A 21,978-nucleotide genomic window follows, 5' to 3' on the forward strand; every position below is an offset into this window, starting at 1 on the left:
CCACCGCAATGTCTATTTCTGACGGCGAGCAGCAGTGTGTAGTCACTGTTGTGTTCCGGTTTGAAGAACGTTGTAACGAGTGTAACTACTGGACATAATAATCCTTACTCCTTGCCTATAAGGCCTAAAGGTTTAGTATTTGACTGCCTCGGTGGAGTAGTAGTAATACGTATGCGGTACGACTACCGCGCTGAGGTTCTGGATTTGAATTACGGGTAGAGCTAAAAATAATTGTGACAGTTCTTCCATCTTAAAAGTTAGTCAGGCGCAATGATGGCAAAAATACAGTCGAATTAACCTCCTCATTTTTTTGAAGTCGGTTAAAATTCTTTAAAAAGCAAGTAACCAAAGGGTTGTATGTACAAGTATTCCCATCTATAAAAATACATATCTATGGGCCTGAAAACAAACTGTCAGAAACAATCAACAAATTAATCAAGATTTATGGATGCACATTATAATTTGTTTAATACTAAATATATTATATTATCTTCGTTAAATACGAGGCGACGAATCGCAATCGGCGTGATGACAGTTCCACGTAATTTAGAGATCCTTGATGGGTCGAAGAAAAATAAACCTGAGTAAAATTACTGCATAATGATTTCTTAAGTTTACGCGAATGTTAGACATTTAAGTTAAACTATTTTACGAATTTTAAAAAATATTAAAACCGCGATAAAATTCTTAAAATAGTTTAATTTAAATAAAATTACTGCGCTTGATATATTATGATTTATAAAGTGATGAGGGGCTAATAAATACGCATACATCACGGCTTTCCTCCTTATCATCGGAGGGCGAGGTAGAGGTGCAACCAAGACACCGACTTTCTGCTTAATGTGTACAGTCGCATGACGTCATGGGAGTCAACTTATAGTTATATCGGTCACAAATACGTAGCTCCGGGCTGATACTGAGCAGAAATATCCAATATCACATTCCCGATCCGGAATTAGAACCCGAAAACTTAGAGGCTGGATGCACCGCCCACGCAATACAACTACGCCACCGAGGCAGTCAATAAGGGATGAATAAACATGGAATTTTATTTTATTTTTTAAATTATTTGTCCCACTGAGCAGCACCACCATACTGTTAGAGATTTCACCATTATGGTTATAGAAATAGAGTATAAAATAGAGGCTAGTAGAGTATGATAGAGTACAGAAGAATGCGGAAGACTGTAGTAATAAGGTGAGTCAATATGAGAACATTATCTTTACCATCTATTTATTCAACGGTTGAAATGAAAATGTTATTCATCATGTTTTGTATCCAAAAAAGTCTAATGTTTTTTTTTTATGCAATGTGACCACGCTGCAACTGATGGTAAGTGGAATGGCATCCAATAGAATGTCGACTGACGAGAGATGATTACCCCAAGACAGTCGACACAATTATAAATTATTGTTTTTGAATTGTCCATTTTTTATCTTCCGATTATTATTAGCACTTAATCGTTAACAGAAGACGACAATTACCAAGATATGGTTCGAAAAAACCTATCTTATACAGGAGATACCATCTCTTACTTATCTATTTTCAACTAGGAAAAAATCATAACACTGACCGACAAACGTTACAAATAAGACCAACACGAAATTTCACACTCTACTCTAACACAAAAAAGGTAAGTACTAATTTTTGATTAGATGTCGATATTTCGCTTCTTAAGTAAAATTCCAGTGAACAAAAAAAATACGGAACACTCCGCCATCTTAAAATGATAACACTAGAAGAACATTATCAGCTAATAAAATATTTAGATTGTATTCAATTTAAGAATTTTAACATGAGTTATGTTTACCTCTTAATACCTTTATGTAATATGGAGTCTTTAATGAAAACGTGTTCTCGTTCACAGTGTATAGTTGTTCAGCCGATGCGGTGACGGTTTATAAAATGGGAGGGAAGTTCAACCAGGTTTATACCGCGATTTCGGGTGAGTTATCAAGCTATGTTTTGTCACGAAACATGCTGTTTAACGGCGATAGTTTGACATAAGTGATCGTGAATTTTATTGACTACACCGAAATTTGTTGATATTTCACCATTTATCTTTTGCTCTTGGGAGCATGTACGGTGTCAAAGTACGTTTTGCTAAGACAGCATTTATTCGCTGCGCTTGCGCCCCAATTACTGCAATATAATTTTGATTATATTCATGTCACGGCACAGTACATATTTATCAAGGACCGAGTTAATGCTCAGCTACCAAGGGTCGCGCTAGCTTGCCATAACATCAAACTATCAAATCAAGGTTTTTAACAAAACAAGTTTTGGCAGTGTTTACCGAATTTTAATTATCACAAAAATAGTATATGATTCACCAAGGAATCTTACATTTTTCTGGTCCTTTGACTGTAATTAAATCAAAAAAGTGGTGAAGCGACGAATTATACACGTACCGCGTGAAGTGAAGTGCGTAATTGTAAATAAATAGCAATAATCGGGCATGATCAATGACTACCAGTGTGTGAGTGTTATCAAGTTGACCAGCAGTCACCAAAGACTTCGGTAGTGCCTCCAAAAACATGAAGGCTACAAGAACCGACAGAAGTCTACAGGAGGTTGCGCAATATCAAGTAAGAACGTTTCAATTTTAAAACAGCAGTAATGGAAGGCGGGTATGAGAACCAGCAACAGCTGCAGGAGACTGTATAAGATAGCCAACATCAAGAAAGATTCCGCGGGCTGTAGGTCTAGACTATTTTAAAAGCGCTTAGAAACAAGAGGCATATTGGCTTGCTTATCAGTAAAATCACGATCGTCTCGTGACGAAGCGAAGGAGAAGTACGTAAGTAAGTAACCACAAGTATTTTATCAAGAATGAATATGAGTAGACTAACCATATCTATGAATCAACAAAGGCGTTAATTCCCGTGCAATACATTTTTTTTGCAAGGAAAGCTAAAGCAGAGCTCCGAGAAGACCTTAGATTGCAACAACCCGTCTCTCGCCAAGGAGAGAGAAGACGGCAGCACGAGTTTGAACATGCAGATCGAGATTTAGACCACGATGCTCGTCTAAGTTCAGCTGCTAGGGCTTCAAGACGTGCAACTGGATGATATGCTTAAACAGCAAGCTAGCAATTTTCGCACATTTAATCATACGGTCAATCAACCTGTATTGTTTTGAATCTCCTTTCTATAAACTAGTAACTGGAGGATCCTTTAAGTACTCTGTAATCTTGGTGGTCAGTAATAGACCTACTACATTCACAAATAGACAATGATCTAGAAGGTGTGGATGAGTTATATAAAAGTCTTTTACAAAACAGGAATATACTGATATGAAAAGAAACATTATTGCAAAATATACTGAATGGAGCCATCGAGAAAATTAACTCCGAAGTCGGACATTCCTATTTTGAATGGTAATTATCAGAGTTGGACATCGTTTAAAGATTTATTTATTGATGTCATACCAGCTAGGCGTAGACATAAGCAGTTGGGATCCGTTCATCGTCAATTTCTTGTAAAACTTGATACGGACACCTATAACCTATACTTAAATTTACAGAAAAATCCTAAGGAGCTATTTAATTTGCAAGATTTTCTACAATTTGGAGTTCTCTCGGAAAAAAGACATTTCGAAATCATAAAATATCACGACATTACGTGACGAAATTGAAAACATTTAATACAAGCAATAATTTTGCCAAACAATCATTATCTACGTATAAAGGAGGTCAGCTGTTGTCTCACAACAAATAAGTAAAAACTTGTCCACTATGCAAAGATACACACACACACATACATCACGCCTATATCCCCGAAGGGGTATGCAGAGGTGCAGCCAGGGCACCCACTTTTCGCTGCGTGTGTTCCGTCCCATAATGTGATAGGGGGCGAACCTATCGCCATACCGGGTACAAATTCCAGACTCCGGGTTGATATTGAGCAGAAAAACCCAAATATCACTTTGCCCGACCCCGGATTCGAACCCAGGACCTCAGAACGCTGCCCTACCACGCATGCAGTACAACTACACCGCTGAGGCAGTCATGCATGCAAAAAAACGCATCGTACTTTTGTAATAAGTTTTAAAACTACCTAAAGACAAACGAAAAACTATTTTTAAAATTTGTTTATTTGAAGATTACTTTTATGATCATAAAGACAAAGCATATATTTCAGCAAAAGATCTCGCGAATGTCGTGGTAATCATAATCCGCTTACACATGAAGCATACAGAAATATATTTGTAAACATAGTTGTAGACAGTCGACGAACTTAGAAAAATTAAGACGCAGTATTGCAAAGGCAATATTATAATGAAATACTATTTATAACTGCTATGATTGAAGTTCAAACAATGCACGGATCATTTCACTAGTTGCGGGCGTTAGAAGATTTTTATTGCATTGAATGACGAGACGAACTTGCCGTTCGCCTGATGGTAAGCGATACGACAGCCCATAAATAGTAGAAATACCATCCAACACCTTGAATTATAAAGTAATGTTCGGTATTCCTCTGCACTCGCCATCCTGAGACATGACATGTTAAGTATTATTATGTCCAGTAGTTTTACTGGCTACAATGTTCTTCAAACCGGAATACAACAGTGGCTACACATTGATGCTTGGTGGCAGAAATAAACATTGCGGTGGTACCTACCCAGGTGAGTACATCATGGTGGAGTTATTATCAAAATACAGTTCTTATCGAAAACTAACAAGAGTTGTTACATGCATTTTAACGTTTATTGATATTATTAAAAATAAACAAATACAAGGTTCAAGTTACATTACATTATAATCTATAAACAAAGCAAAACATACAACAAATAAGTACTGACAAGAAACGGAATTCGCTGACGAAATGAATAACTTACAGAAAAACAAATCATTATCTACTAAAAGTTTGGGATTTGGGTTTTTCTGCTCAGTATCAGCCCAGAGTCTGGAACTTGTGCCCGATATGGCGATAAGCTCGCCCCCTATCACATCATGGCACGGAACACACTTGGCGCAAAATAGATGCCCTGGTTGCGCCTCTGCATACCCCTTCGAAGATAAATTAAATACGTGAATGAGTATCTACTAAAAGAACATGATTGCATTTGAACCTTTTCCTAGACAATTAGAGACCTTCCAAAGTTGGGGTAAGGCTGAGAAACGCCAATATTAATCCAGAAATGATAGATCCAATAATTTTACCACATACTGGACACTTAATTGACTTAATAATACATGCACACAAGCTGAATTTACATGATAGTGATTGGTTTACATAAGGAAGTGTTCGACAAAAATACTGGACTATTGGAGTTTCCTTTAATATGTGCACGGCCAAGTGACCCCACCTGTGGTAAGTAGATTGAAGTCCAATATGTCGACTGACGAGAGATGATTACCTCTTGACAGTCGTCACAATCATTTGCCTGTGGGAACCGAAACAGTATTGATCAATAACTCATTCTTGCCAAAAGAAAAGCAATTAGAGGATCTCGAAAGACAGGATAATGTAAAAACTAACGAGCGCTTGTATCAGCCAGTATCTGAACATGATGTGTACAACTACACTATGATTTACTTAATTTTGGTAGTCGTCATAGTAGCTATAATAATCTTTGTGGTGAAAGGAATCCGCAGCAAGAAGTCGGTGCTTTAGCTGGCGGTGAGGAGGGAAGCAAGAGAGCCCTAAGCCCACTGCCGCCTAGCATCGATCGGAATCCCACAGTGTATTCAGTATTAGTAAGAGTGATCAGGAGCGAGACTGTGTTAGGGTAGTACAGAGTCAAAGTGTTTATAGTGAAATTCCTCAAGTATAAAGTGAACAGGTGTACTACACCTATGCCTAAAACTAAAATTCATATAGCAACTTGTGTCAAGACGCATAAGCAAAAATTGTATCAATATCGGATGATATCGGCTGACAGGGTTGTCTATAGTATAAGGACCCAATGGTATCACCTTGTAACATATCTCATCCAACTTTTGCCCCTGGGAGCGTGTAAGTTGCAAACATACAGTTTCTTCGATCATCATTTATTCGCTGCGCGTGCGTCTCAATAACTTCAATATAAAGCAAATTAATTTGCAAGTCACGACACAGTACAAATAAATAAATATAATATAAAAAAATACGACTTGATAAAAATTGATGGAACTCGCTGGATGCCGGCCGCTTTTGACAGGTCCGTCTGGAAATCTCTAGAGCTATGTTCAGCAGGACTTTATGTGGCTGATGATGACGCAGAGTCCATGTTTATAAACGACCGAGTTACCATTCAGCCTATAAGGGCCGCGCGCGAGCTAGTCAAACTATCAAACTATCAAGTGTAGGTATTATCAAGTTCATTTCATCTAGTGTATCATCGTGTTAGTGCCGGGATACAGTGTATCACTGATAGTACATTGTCCCTTACCTAAAGCCTTAAGTTAAACATTTCACCCTCAACCATACCACTTAGGCGGTTCCGACCAACTACTGGAGTTAGATTTATACGAACATTCAATTTATTTTTCATCTTGTTAATTACAGTATGAAATTCCAGTTATTTTATGTTAATTCTAACATGATTTATACATCGACGGTTGCAAGGCTTATTGATAAGCGACATATCTTTTTGAAAAGTTTTAACTAGTTTAAAAATATACAGAAAAAAAGTGCTAATTTTAAATATGTATATAGGTGTTGCAAAAAATGTCGGTTAAGTCGATTATAGCCTTTCCCGTCGATACTATATTTTTATGAATAATCCGAATTTTAATGGTATATTTTAGAATTATTGTATCTTTTGAAACTTTGCGGATTTTTACACATATTGCAAATTTATATATGTATTTCATATTATTTAAATTCGTTAGCGTTCCGACAGCATCGCGTTCGTATATTTTAAGATTAAAGCTGTGACAATAACGAGCATCTTTTATTTGTACACCTCGTACAAAGGTTATGGACAGTACACGTTTTATCATTGTTTACCGCATTTTAATTATTACACAAACAGTGTACGTCACCAACCGTACGGAACCGTACATTATTTTTTAGTCAAAAAAATATGATATTGCTGATGATGTTATTGATAAAGTGTAAATACACTTAAAGATATTTTTAATTGTATAGCACGGCAGACAAGCTCGAGGACTCCTAATATTAAGGATCTGGTCCACCCATAAACACATAGAATATCAACGGAATGGCCGAGTAACATTTTGAACTAGAATTACTTATTCATAATTTGATGCTAAGAAAGTATTTGTGGAGTCATTGTCAATTATGACATTGTAATTATATTAAACACACGCATAAAATACTTCAGTTTTTAGTGTGGAAAATTCCAAGATGCTTTCCATAATATGTTGTATTTTATGAGTACGACTACCTCGCTGAGGTCCAGAGTTTGAATCCCAGGTCGGGTCAAAAATAATTGATGGTTTTTCCATCTTAAAAATTACTCAGTTGCAGCTCGGAGTCAGTAAGTTGGCGGTGTGATACCCCCGTGCCTCGGAAAACACGTAAAGCCGTTGGTCCTGCGCCTGATCTCTCTCCGGTCATGTCGGATTATCTTCTCACTGGACTATGAGAGTTAAGGAACAGAGAGTGCACTTGTGCACTATATCTTCTGCATATGTTGCTGATATCCATTACGATTGGCTCTGTGGCCGAAATCTGGTTAGGAAAAAATCATCAATATTGTCGTATTTACATAATTAGTATGCAATTTATAGCAGAAATTAATTTAGTAAACTAATCAAAGGTATATTTTACATTTGGTCCAATTGATTTACTAACACTGCGGTGTATTTAATATATTGCATGAAAAACGTCACGGGTTTGCATCGCTCTATTGTGATTGGTTGTGAGACTAAAACGTGACTGACGCGGTGGTCTCTCGACCAATCACAAACGCTAAAATTAAATGATGTCTGGTTGCGAGCTGCTTTTTTGGGACATTAAAGGTATTTGATTGGCGTGCGTGCGTACGCGCGAGTGTGTGTGTGTGTGCGTGTGTGTTTGTGTGCGTGCGTCCGAGTGTATGTACGTGTGTTTGCACATGTGCAGCATTGTGTCTAGCTTAAATGATGGTATATTTCTAAAGCAAAATTAACTGATTATTGTTTTATGTTAATTTTTGTTTACTTTGTTTAAGAAGTTCTTATTTATTTCCTTGAGAATTCTGCATAAGAAATTGGATGGTATGTAAAATCTGCCAACCCTCATTTAAACGTGGAGGATTAAAACTTACTATTATTATTTTTTTTCTTCTTACAGCCAGCTTCGGCTCCCTAACTATGGGGATGATTAACGTCTGGCCCTCCTACACCTCGAGTCTCTACGCGTCGGAGAATACTCCACTCTCCCGACCTATGACAAAGGCTGAAGATTCACTGCTTGGCAGTTTGCCTTCTCTTGGAGCCATGGTGGGAACTGCTATCACTGGAGTTCTGATTAATAAGCTGGGGAGGAGGAAAGGTGGAATTATTTTGTCGCTGTTTTCTCTGGTAAGTGATCATAACATTTTTTTTTTATACAGGATCAATAGAATAATAAGAAGCGGCGATAGCCTAGTTGGTTGTGGAACGGACTGCTAAGACGAATGTCCGCAACTTCGAATCCCAAGGGCACACACCTCTGACTCTTCTAAAAAAAAATATATGTGTATTCTTTGTGAATTATCGCTTGCTTCAAACGGTGAAAAAAGATATTGTGTTGAAACCTGCATACCTGAGAAATTCTCTATAGGAATTTCGAGGGTGTGTGTAGTTTACCAATCCGCACAAGGCCAGCGTGGTGGACTAAAGCCTAATCCCTCTCAGTAGTAGACGAGGCCCGTGCCCAATAGTGGGACTATATATAATACAGGGCTGATATTATTATTATATTATAATAGAATGTCCTTTCTGCACCTGGTGGTAAAGATTGATGAAAGATGATGTCCCTCGCCAATCCACAGTTATGCCGGTCTGCTTAAAATCGGGTATACATAGGCTGATCCCAGAACGCGACACTTACGTGAGCCACTATGGTGGGTTTGACAACTTGTGTACGGTTGTCGCGAACCTGGCCGAAACAAATACCCTAGTATCAGCAGTTATAGTATATTGTAAGCAAGTATCTGATGTTAAGTAATATGAACGGCCTATAAGAATACAAAATACTATAACCTTACTATACTATTGTTTATGGCCAGTCTTGATACCATCCGGCGAGCAGCTGGTCTTTTATCATCATTTCATTTATCAAAGCAGTAAAGCCTGACCAGAAAAATAAAATACCCCGCTATATCATGTCATGGATACTATCAAGCAGTAGCGAAGGGTCCACAGAACCGGATTCCTGCCGGCTTCCCTTTTGAAATTCTTGTAAATTCTAACTGTTATGCGACGATTTGAAGACCGCATATAGTCATATTAGTACCTATGTATATGGTGTGTCTGGTTCTCTTTCGGAAATTTCACCTTTTGCCACTTTTATCTGGTGAGTGGATCGTTGGTCTTTTATTGTCATTCAGCTCTATCAAACAAAGAAAACATGATTGGATAAATAACCAGCCTTGCTATGTTGTAGTAAAATATGCAATTAATGTTTTATACTTATAATGTCAAGTTTAAAATAAAAGATCATAAACAGTGGTCCTCAAACAGGTTTTTTATTCTCCTGGTCAGGCTATGGGTTCGGTCATATTATGTCAGTTTATTCCCGAAAAATCCTTAATGATTTTTATTAAATAATTTTATAAGTTTGTATTCAATTACATGTTATATTTTTCAGGTGTCGTGGGTCATGATCGAGTTGACTACTTCACCCAACGTGGTGTTGGCAGCCAGGTTCTTCATAGGTGTATCTGGAGGGGGATTCCTGGTCTTCGCACCCATTTTTATATCGGAAGTCGCTGAAGATTCTATTAGAGGAACTTTGGCTTCAGGTAATTATGTTTTATGTTCTAACAATTAAGCTTTATTTTTCAACGATAGCGATGGTAAAATATAGTACTGACTACGTTAAATACAACCATCAACCATGCCAATCATAGTCTATCCAGGATACAAAATCTTCGTCACATAGTGGTAAAATATGGAACTAATTTTGTACTGAATACGTTAACTGTAACCCGAAAAGTGAAAGTGCCCTCAAAACAGGATTTTTTCTGGTCAGACTGGTCAAGTTAAATGGAAAATACTAAGCCTGACTTTAGATATAGAACAGGATTAAGTTGTAATGTGTGAAATATAATTTCGTGAGAAAGAACTGCAAAACAGTTTTACATATCCCACCTTCAGAACTAAGCTGACCTAGCTCAACAAGACGGTTTGTGGGAAACGAATACAAAATATTCGAATTATAGAGGGCAGCCGTCGAAAGTGAGAATCCATTTTTCTGTTCTATAATTTTGTCTTTTTCTCATGTGGTTATAGAGCTTGCTTTGGAATGTCGTTTTTTAACAAAATCAGAAAATATATACATTTTGAGTGAGGTCACTTTAGTTCTAAGGGTGTAAATCATGACGTGTATAATAATACATCTAATTGTGTTTTACAAAGTTATCTCTAAATTCCATTATTTGATTGTAGCAAACAAACTGATAAGATGATCATCCTAGAAGGTGTGATTGTCACCATCCCTAAATACTTTTGGATGCTCCCAGACTTGGAGCTATTTAACAACTTTTTCTGTGGAACTTTATATACGTCACGAATTACGATAACTAAGCTGTCACTTCATAGTGTCATACCCAGTCCACCATTAATCCTGTAGACAACTGTCCACAGCTTCATGACTTATTATTGTAATACTATAGGCATATGCTCTAATATGCACAAAGCTTTCATCACTGTTTACTCACTATAAATTATCAGCAAGTGAGATTAAATTTTGTTTGATTTCAAGTATTTGCTCTAGATTCGAAGGCTTCTGCAAATATTTGTACAGACGAATACGTAATTCTAAATAAAGACTCTATTTATAAAGTTTATGTATGAACATGTGACATAAACTACACAAAAGACACCTTGTTATATAAAATATATAATAATATCAGCTCCGTGTTATATACTGTCCCAGTGCTGGGTACGGGCCTCCTCTACTACTAAGAGGGATTTGGCTTTAGTTCACCACACTGAACTAGTGCGGATTGATAGATTTCACACACCGTTAACCGAAACATTTGCAAAAATACACAAAAATGCACTAGGGCGGACAGAGCAGGATTCCAATGTGTGTTGGGCCGTATCCTGCGGGCAGTTGTCACAATGGTGACACTTGCTTCCTTTCCTACTATTTGACACAGTTACTCACCGAAGCAACCATGCCCGGTGAGCACCTGCGTCAGGCGAAATATCGCCGCGCCCTGGCGCCTGTCCAGCCACTGTGCAAAGACAGGAAGCACTGCCGCAATTGCCCGAAGCCCCGCTGACGGGCCTCCAGCCTAAGACGCCACTCCTCCACGGCAGCTCGCCGTATGGATGCCCTCTTGGCCTTCATACGGCGAGCTGCCGGTCGCTGCCCGCTACTGAACGCCTCCTCCCTCCAGTGAAAACCGTCGGAGAGAGATTTGGCGTCCAGATCCCAGGACAGGAATCTAGCCAAAACACAAGCCGCCTCGCGCGAGATCGTGCGGAACGCCTGTATGGCCCATTGCACAACAACTCCGCTGCGGGCCCCGCAGCGGAGCGACAGAACGCAACCTCAGGACGTCAGCCCAGACCGGGCTGCTGTACAGTGCCATGGACCGTACGACCCCGTGATACAACCTTCGGCAAGGGATACCGGGACCTTCCAGGTTGGGCAGCAGGCTAAAAAGAGTGCCCGCTGCTCTACACAACTTTGCCTTTAAGCTCTGAAAATGGGCGCGGAATGCCCACCGGCTGTCCAAGGTCAACCCCAAATATATCATACTTTTGCCGAAGAGAAGCTGCACCCCGTCAACCACGATGTGAGTACCGGCCGGCGGCCCTCTCCGAGGCCCGTAAAAACAAATGGCCTCAGTTTTTTCGAGGGCCACCTTCAAAACCTAATCGCCGAATTCGGCTCACTACATTGCCGGTGCCCACCGCCGCCCGCATCGCGGCATACTGGAAGGTCTTCGACGTCGCCGTGACCAGCGTGTCATCCGCATAGCCCGTCACGCCGACGCCCCGGAGATTGGCACCACGGAGCACCCAGTCGTACCCGATGTTCCACTAGAGAGGGCCTAGAACCGACCCCTGTGGGACACTGCACGAAATCGTTCTCCGGTGCCACCCGTTGGCGCCTCGATAAACCACGTACCTGTCAGAAAGGTACGCGTACACCAGACGTCTGAGATAGGGCGGCTCCACGTGGTACCTAAGTGCCTCATTGATGCATGGGCAGGGGACCGAATTAAACGCATTACAGATGTCTAAAGATACCGCAATAACTATCTTACCCCTGGCCTCTGCTTCCTCCGCCTGCGAACCCGTAGAATCGCGTGGACGGTAGAGCGTCCACACCGAAACCCGTACCGACAGTCGGCCAAGTTTGGACCGACCCTCTCGAGGTGCTCGACGAGGCGAGCATGGATTACGCAGTTAGACAACAGAAATACAAAGAGCTGTATTATTCTTTCATAATGACTTGTAATCAAGAGTTCTATTAGGGCCAAGAAGCAGTTCCTTCATTGCTTCAAATTTAAACTAACATATCACGCCTTCATTCTTGAAGAAGTAGGCAGAGGTGTAAACGAGCATTCCATTCCCGCCACGTGTTTTCCGTTTCATGATAAAAAAAAAGCATACATATCGCCATATCGAACTATAATTCCAGTCTCCCGGCTAATAATGAGCAGAGAACCCAATATAACATAACCCGAGCTGGGATTCGAATCCGGAAGATCAGAGCAGTGTTTTAAAACGCATGCGATATAATACTGGTCAGGAAACCTATTATCACTTTGCTCGATCGGATTTGAATTCGGGACTTGTCTTCTTGTGTCTTGTGTCCCACGCACAATTTTAAAAAGGTAAGTCGATGTAAAAAAATGCTCTATTAATGATATCGAGGCCAATTTAACAGATGTCAAAAACTAAGTCAAACATAAATATACCTGAAAGGAAGCTGGTAGGAATCGTGTTGTATGGACGCTTCGCCACTGCACGTTATACAACTGCCGCATCGAGGCAGTCAAACCTAATGTTGCTATTCCTTCCATTTCAGTTCCAATCCTCAGCTATGGTTCGGGCGCACTGATCTCTTACACTCTTGGATGGAAGCTCACTTATCCAGTGATCGTCTGGTGTCAACTCCTGGCCAGTATTATGAGCACCGGGGTCATGATATTCGTCGTCGAGAGCCCTGTGTATTGGATACGACAGAAGAAGGACAACGTAAGTTTTCATTTATAATATCTTTCTTGTGGTAGTATATAAATGTTATCGCCTGCTTTATTTTGAAGGGATGTGGACAATTAATATTTCCAATTCCTTCCTATATTCCTTCAAATAAGACAACAAATAATTACCAATTGGTAACTTTAACCTAATGTCCATAATTAACTTTAGAATAAGGTAACTTTTGCTACAATTGCGTATGATTACTGCTAACAATTAATGATCCGTCTAATTGAGGCTTAAATCAGTTTTATCTCTTAACCAAATTGATCAAATAGAAGAAGAGGGAGTTGGATATATTAGGTTTTATGACTGTTGTTTCCAGGAAGCTCGTCAGTCCATAGCAAAGTACCGGGGTCTATCCGCATCCTCGATGGACGTCCACGACGAGGTGTCCAGGCTGAAGCAGCAGATCCTGCCGGCTGTAGAGCTCATCTCAATTACCGCTGGTGAGTACCATAAAGTCGTTCAAAAAGAAGACTTACTAAAGTTATATGGGTATTCTTTGTTAATTATGACTTGCTTTAATGGTGAAGGAAAACTTCGTGAGGAAACCTGCATATTTCAGAAGTATTTTATTTATTTTGAGGGTGTGTGAAGTCTGCCAATTCCTACTAGGCCAGCGTGAGACTAAGCCCTAATTCCATTAAGGAATATTCCATTTAATTTTTTCCTTATATATATCTTGGTCTACCGTAGACTACGGATTTTAAAAAGGTTAATTCAGTCATTCTGTTTTGTCATTTTAAACAATAAACATTTGTGATTTGTGATCAGCTAATTATCTATCAGCAAATTATTATTGGCCCTATTCAAAGATATCACAGAAGTCTTATTTGATTTCAGATCCAGAAAGTAAAGAGGCGGAGGCTGAAAAGGAAAAATTGAATACCGAAAACGTAACTCCAGAGAAACAACAAAGGGTGTCTACATTAAAACTGTTATGTAAGTCTACCAAGAATATGGTAAGATAGCAACGCTTTAAATTACCCTCCGTAACCTTTCAACACCCGAAAACTCTTTAAGAATACGTTATTATCATACGAAAGACCGTAAGCGACGATAGCCTAGTTGGGTGTGGAACGGACTGCCAAGACGAATGTCCGCAGGTTCAAATCCCAAGGGCACACACCTCTGACTTTTCTAAAATCATGTGTGTATTCTTTGTGAATTTATCGTTCGCTTTAACGGTGAAGGAAAACATCGTGAGGAAACCTGCACATCTGAGAAGTTCTCCATAAGAATTTCGAAGGTGTGTGAAGTCTACCTATCCGCACTAGGCCAGCGTGGTGGACTAAGGCCTAGTCCCTCTCAGTAGTAGAGGAGGCCCGTGCTCAGCAGTGGGCAAGTATATAATACAGGGCTGATATTATTATTATTATACGAAAGACCAGCCCCTTACAATGTCCCAAAAAAGGCGAATTGTAGAACGATGTTTTTTTTTATGTTTGTGATTCATGATCAAGAGACCAATGCGTCAGTCACTTACATATATTAGAGTCAATAGTCTCAAGTTAACGATTGTAAAGGATTAACGATGCGATATATCTGACAAAATTTTGAATTGATATTTATAAGAGTTTTCTATCCACCCGGATAGCAACACCAAACACTCTTCACGCATTTATCCACGAGGGGGTATTCAGAGGCGCGACCAGGGCACCCACTATTCCCCAAGTGTGTTCCGTTCCATGATGTTATAGGGGCTGAGCGACCACCACAAGATGTAAAACCCGCCATAGTGGCCCATGTAAGTGTCGCGTTGTGGGTTCAATTTGTATATTCGGTTTCAAGATCGGCATAATTGTGTAAACTGGCGAAGGGTTATCTTTTGTCAGTTGACACTAGCTGGACACTATTCCACTTACCATCAGGTATGTGGTAACTTTATCTGTGTGGCAACGTCTGACGGACCCACTAAGAAAAAGGTTAAAAACTCTTTTTCTTTTGCAGTTTTATCTTCCACGTCTCTTCGTGCTTTCCTGGTTGTCATAACAGTTATGTCAACACAAGTAAGTATTTTCATCTGCTTATCTATAATGACTACCTCGAGGGGTTCGATCGGTAGAGTTGAGGTTTATTTTAGTACTAGCTGACCCGACAGACGTTGTCCTGTGTTAACTATGTTTGCACGCGCGCATTCTGTCGATCGCTGACAGTTATTTGAAACCACTGACAGTTTGTAAAATTAATATTGTCGGTAAGTTTTTTTAAATTTTCTAATTTAACGCGCAATTTTTTGAATTTTTATCTTTCATAAGAACCTTCTCCTGACAATAACAAACACAACAAAATTAAATTAGTGAAATCAGTCCAGCCGTTCACGCGTGATGGCGTGATCAAGAGAAATAGGGATTCATTTATATATATAGGTTATCCTAAAGTTTCTTAAACGGCAATACGCCTATTATGTATGCTGGTGGTATATCTTTTTTTTTTTTTTTTTTTTTCATTGTTAATTTATTTATTTATTACAGATTACTGACAATAATTATCTAAATTACATTACAGTGGATCTAATGGCTAGTCAGAATCCAAATAGAAGTGTATACAACTTATTCAAATTAGGTGACACGTACATGTTATTTAGTTACAAAATAATAATAATAAATATAAAATATGTTGGCTAAGGTAAGGCAGATGATGTGGGAGTTGTATTTGACTTGGTTGCTGTGGATAATATGTGTTTTACTGAGCGTCGGAAAGTATAATATTTTGAAGTGTGAATATCAAGTGCGGGATGTTTTATAGATAGTTCATTATACAGGCGACACATTCTTGTAAGAGGATTATAGAAAGATGTATTATTTTTGCATACTTGTAAGTTAAACGTCCTCATAGGTAAACGCGGATTATTCTTCGTGTTAAAATTTACTAAGCTTAATAAGTATGATAAGTCTAATTGATTGTGAAGTAATTTGTATAGATGTAATAGATCTTGTTGCCTGCGTCGATTTTCGAGTGAGGTTACATTAAATTTTAATAATCTGTCACTGTGACTAATGAGTTCTCGACCAAAGCCACTCTTGTAGCTCAGAATCTTAAGACACTTCTTTTGGACACTTTCAATATTTTCAGAATGGACAATGTAACACGGTGACCAAATAACAGCGGCATACTCTAGCACACTACACACAAGACTATAATATAGAGTGAGAAAGATTTTTGATGTTTTGAAACCCTTTGTACTCCTAGTTATGAATCCAAGAGATTGGTATCCTTTGCTCATAACATATGCGTAATGATCACGAAATGTAAGTTTCTGGTCAAATAGAACTCCGAGATCCCTAACTACAGTTTTTGATTGAAGAGTTTGGCCTTGTAGCGTGTAGGTGTGTGTTGTTTTGTATCTCTTATTCGTGAAGGTAATAACAAAACATTTGTTTATGTTTAAAAACATCCTGTTTTCGTTACACCAGCCATAGACGGTATTAATGTCCTTTCGAAGATCAAAGCAGGATCTATTTTATATCCACCCGGATGAGGTGTTAAAACCGACCATAGTAGCCCACGTAAGTGTCGCGGTCCGAGATCAGCCTGTGTATATCCGTTTCCAACAGGCCGGCATAATCGTGTCGACTGCCGAAGAGTAGTCGCGTCTATCGGACCCAACTCCACTTACCATTTGGTACAGTAGGATCACTTCAGCGTGCAAATATAAAAATCCACTATATATTTTAGGAATACCATTTCCTAAAATCCAAAAAATAATAACCAACATATTTTTTTTACATAACCCCTACGTGTTAGCTTTAGTTACAAACACACCGGATTTTTGGGGGAATGCTTTATGCTCTCGCAACCTTTATAAATTAAGGGACCATGCTGAGGGCAATTCACTAACAAGTTACGAATCAGGACGGTCAGTGGGAGAGGATGAGACATCAATGACTATTTTAATAATCTCCAGGTGTTCATGGGCATGGTGCCAGTCCAGGTGTACGCCAAAACCGTGTTCACGCAGACCGATCCAGCGCGGTCTGACTTCTACACAGTTCTGTTTGCCCTGACCCTGGTCGTCGGGGCTCTGGTCACTGCTCTGGTCGCTGACAAGGCTGGTAGGAGAGTGAGTATAGTATACGTTACTAATATAAATACGGTTTGTGATGTAAGAAGTAAACGCAGTAAACGTTCTCTATTAGGAATTTTCGAGGGTGTGTGAAGTCCAATCCAATCCGCACTAGGCCAGCGTGGTGGACTAAGGCCTAACCCTCTCAGTAGTAGACGAGGCCCGTGCCCAACTGTGGGACTATATATAATACAGGGCTGATATTATTATTATTAAACGCAGAAATGTGGGTGAAGATGTTGTAATTTGGAATACAGAGAGACTGAACCCTATATTAAAATACATACAGAATCATTTAGACATTGAGTTAATAAATGAAACTACATACTCGTCTTTACCTCCGGTAACTTTGTATCAAGATTATTCATGTGTAACGAATATTTTCACAGAAAATCTTAGTTTTACTTTTGTAATGTTATCATTTTGTAGTTTAATGCGAATATGTCATGAGTGCATTTACGTCTGAAAGTGTAATTTCGCTGCTGTGATGATTTCACTTAGATAATTATTAATAGAGCATTAGAGAATGTAAAAATAATATTTATTTCGTCCAACATTTACTTTTTTTATTTTTCATCTACAGTTCGAGTAATTTATTGTAATTATCCTTACGAAACGTAGTGTATATTACTACACAGATCGCCTTATGTAGGGAAAACATCGGTGGAAAATATGCACTTATGATTTTAGCTATCTATACTATTATATAAAGCTGAAGAGTTTGTTTGTTAGTTTGTTTGAACGCGCTAGTCTCAGGAACTGCCGGTTCAAACTGAAAAAATATTTTTGTATTGGATAGCCCTTTGTTCGTGGAGTGCTAAAGACTATATATCATTACCCTATGACTAATAGAAGCGGAGCAGTAATGAAACATGTTGCAAAAACGAGGAAAATTTATTAGTTTTGAGAGCTTCTGTTGCGTGCGCTGCGTAAACGGTTAAAGTTATGCAACAATGATGTATGACGGGATTGTTCCTCTTAAAAAGTTCTACAAAAATATATTATAAAACGAAGTCCCCCGCTGCATCTGTCTGCCTGAACGTGTTAAATTCAAAAACTCCCCAACGTATTAAGAAGAAATTTGGTATGGAAACAGTTTGAGATCCTGGGAAAAATATAGGCTCCCGGGAAAATATATAGCGTGACTTTTATAACGGAAAACTTTAGCCCGAAAAGCTTTATAACGCGGGCGGAGCCGCGGGCAAAAGCTAGTTATAATAATATTATGAAAAAACCGTCAAACAAGTAATAAGCAAAATAAATTATATATTACTTTGCTATTTATATTATTCAGGCGTTGAAAGGATTTATATGTATGTTTATCGAATACTTAATGTATCTGTATACATTAAGTATTCGATCAACATGCTACTTTTATTCTAGAAAACCAGACAACGGGACTTGTAAGTTAATACTTTTTCAGGCAAGAGTTTTATAAACGGACGAAATTACGAGAACAATCTGTTAAACTGTGAAACCTTCTGTATTACTTTGTCTCCTTTTAATTATATTTTTATATTATGTTGTACTACAAAAACAAATGTCCTTCAAACATGCTTCAAGCACAATATAACGCTGGCGCCATCTATGACTTAATTTATGACCTACCCGTGTGACGTTTACTTCTAACAAATCTACAAACGTCTTCACAAACTTTCCCATTTATAATATTAGAAGTTATATTAAATGAGAGATGTATGTACCTCCTTACTATAATGACACAGATTTTCTCGCCCTCATACGCATCATTACAACTATGGTAAGCCAGAATCAGCAGTGGCACGCGCAATGACACCGAGCAGTGAAGCTCAGCGAGTCGTTGGTTAAACAGGCCAGCAAATCGTGTCGACTGTTAGGGGTAATCATCCCTTGTCTGTCGACATTCTATTGGACCCATTTACAATCAGGTGCAGCGCAATTGGCCGTGCCCAAGTAAAAAAAGAGTCTGAGTGAACACTTCCACCTTATTCATACACGTTATTTATCTAAGCTCTATTTTGCTGTGATAACAATATTAGCTAATCACAAAGGACTTTGTTTGCGGACTGCGAAGGCTGCCATACCTTGAGCACTGAAAAACAGTCTTGTTATCACAGCTTTGCTCCGTCTTTAGATAAAAAACGTCTATGAAAACGGGGTTATTCTATATCCCGCAACGAAATTAACCAAACAAAGATAGGGAGGAGTTGGAAATATTAATACTATTATGAAAGTAAAACGTTCTATCTTCAATATTTCCAGGTGCTGTTAATAACATCCTCGATCCTGGTCGGCTCGTGTCTGGTGACCCTGGGCTACCTGCTGCAGTCGAAGACAGCGCCCTCCTGGATCATAGTATTCATGATCTTGTTCTATTGCTTCGCGTTTAATTTTGGCGCCGGTGCAGTACCATACGTCCTGCTTGCTGAAGTGTTCATACCTGAGGTAAGGTTTGATGTTATTTTCGATCTTAGGAATCATAAGAAAATGAACACAAGGTTTTGGAGTGGAGTCCACGGTTTGGCAAGCGCAGCGTCGGCCTTTAACCACGAGGTGGACAGATGATCTAATAAAAGTTGCAAGAGGTCGCTGGACGCGGGCCGCTTCCAATAGGTCGATCTGGATATCTTTGAGGGGGTCCGTGTTCAGCAGTGAACTTCCAAAGACCAAACAACCCCTTCTAATATTTGAGAGAGATCTAAGTTCATACCTTATACTCTTTCCAGGTACAAAACCTCGCATCAATGATCATCATTGAATGGGTGTGGTTTCTCAACTTCTTCATCCTGGGGCTCTTCCCGTTCCTCAACGGGATCATTGGGATTCACGGCGTCTTCTACACGTTTGCTGTGGTCGCTTTCTGTAATGCTATCATCGGCTACTTCATAGTGCCCGAGACCAAGGGCCTCTCTAACCAGCAAATACAGGACTTGTTTCTTCGGAAAAATTAGGATTACATGTTATTTATTGAAAATTGTGTTTTATTTGTTTGGCATTGTGGTGTTTTTTGTTTGTGGACTGAAAGCTTGTATGATGCATGATATTAAGTTAGTTTCATTGATAAACATTTCAAAATATTTATATGTTGCCAGGCTTAGCAGAAAGGATATTAAGGGGTATCAGTTCATCTTGATTTTCAGTGAGACAGTGGGTGTACCACGCTGGTGGAACCGTGGCATTTTGTCATAAATATAAAGGGTCTTCTTTACATCGCGTTACTAAATGAAACCACAGGCTTATCTACTTGAAAATAACACTTTACAATTAGTTACTTGAGCCGTAGATGTAAAATAAAAAAGTGTAAGTTTCGAACAAAATAAATATGAATAAAGTCATTTTAATTTTATGCGACCTATTGCCACTACTTTTACTTTAAAAGAATTAATTGCAGTAGTAACATCATACTTTCATTCAGAAATACACTCACGCACACGTCATATTCTAATTAAATTATAAAATGATCAAAAAATCAGAAAACTAAAACCACGATTTTTGTTGAAAATATTCGTTATTAATGGACGATTTTTGGCACAATGTCTAAGTGAAGACAAGTATGTGGTTTCATTTAGTAACGCAATGTAAAAATGACCCTGTATACTAAAACCCTACCACGTTGAAAACAATAACAGAGCATGACACAAACTTAATATATAGCAGGAATTGGACTTTGGTCGAAAATCGGACCAATTTGGCTTCTATGATAATGTCCTCTCACACCACGCCTTTATCAGGTAGACTAAATTAGTATTTTATTTTTGTATATCCTAAATTATTAAGGTAGGTCAGTAAAATGCTAATTTAGATCTACTATCGACTTGATACGGTACAAAAACTAATTAACATGAACCCAACCTTGAACAAAATAAACAAGAAAAATCTTTTGTACCGTTATCACTTACATAATACTCTAACATGATAATGGATATCAATAAAAAGTAAACACATTACTGCGCATTCAAAACACAACTTTATTAGCGTAAAATAAAATTTATATTTTATTAATCTTATATAGACGTCATTGGCCTGATGTACCTCATTGGACATAAAAGGCCAACCAATTTATAAATGCAAGTGGCGTAATGCGGAACTAATTATTTCTTTAGTGATGTGTATGAGTAATGCGATACTAGCGCCACGATCAACTGCAAAACGGTTTTGTCACGTGAAGTGAATGAATGCTGCGAGGACATACGATTGTGTGCCGTGTTATTCTAAAATAACACTTAATGAGATAGCGATTGAGTCGTTTTTGTATGCATTCTTGGTAATTTATAATGATAACTTAATATAAAGGAGGTAAGCATCTGTTTTGAGATCCCTTTCTATTGAGCTGGATTTATCAATAGTGTTGTACCACCTAATGTGGTCTTAATATTTTGTAGTACGAGGAGTTCCTAGCGGCGTCACCTGCATTCAAAACCCTGCTGCGAAGATCCCTAAACTACTGGTCTAATACTGCCTACGTGGAGTTTTTTCGGGTAGAATAAAGGTCCTGTAAGGTGCATTAGGTTAATTTCGGGCGGCTTTTCTATACTTGAGAAACGTATCAAAAGTATTTTTTCTTCTACAATATTTAAGGAATACCGGCATTTTAATAGCAAAATGGTTCTTGGTTTTTCTACACAGA

General features: G+C 38.7%; 1 protein-coding gene across 4 annotated transcripts; it reads left to right on the forward strand.

The window, feature by feature from the left end:
• Window positions 1–1,850: 1,850 nt before the first annotated feature.
• Window positions 1,851–20,325, forward strand: LOC115443201 (facilitated trehalose transporter Tret1). 4 transcript variants are annotated; one of them, XM_030168513.2, is made up of 10 exons: window positions 1,851–1,945; window positions 8,229–8,458; window positions 9,729–9,882; window positions 13,131–13,300; window positions 13,629–13,752; window positions 14,150–14,248; window positions 15,257–15,315; window positions 17,214–17,369; window positions 19,614–19,796; window positions 20,078–20,325. In XM_030168513.2, the coding sequence occupies exons 1-10, from the start codon at window positions 1,906–1,908 to the stop codon at window positions 20,300–20,302; spliced, it is 1,440 nt and encodes a 479-aa protein (XP_030024373.2). In that variant the 5' UTR covers window positions 1,851–1,905; the 3' UTR covers window positions 20,303–20,325. The 4 variants fall into 4 exon arrangements, with proteins under 4 accessions (XP_030024373.2, XP_037296655.1, XP_030024374.2 ...); XM_037440758.1 differs by lacking the exon at window positions 1,851–1,945 and adding an exon at window positions 3,313–3,379; XM_030168514.2 differs by lacking the exon at window positions 1,851–1,945 and adding an exon at window positions 7,416–7,628.
• Window positions 20,326–21,978: the final 1,653 nt, after the last annotated feature.

This window comes from Manduca sexta, chromosome 4 (genome assembly GCF_014839805.1).
Source record: "Manduca sexta isolate Smith_Timp_Sample1 chromosome 4, JHU_Msex_v1.0, whole genome shotgun sequence".
Lineage (NCBI taxonomy): Eukaryota > Metazoa > Arthropoda > Insecta > Lepidoptera > Sphingidae > Manduca > Manduca sexta.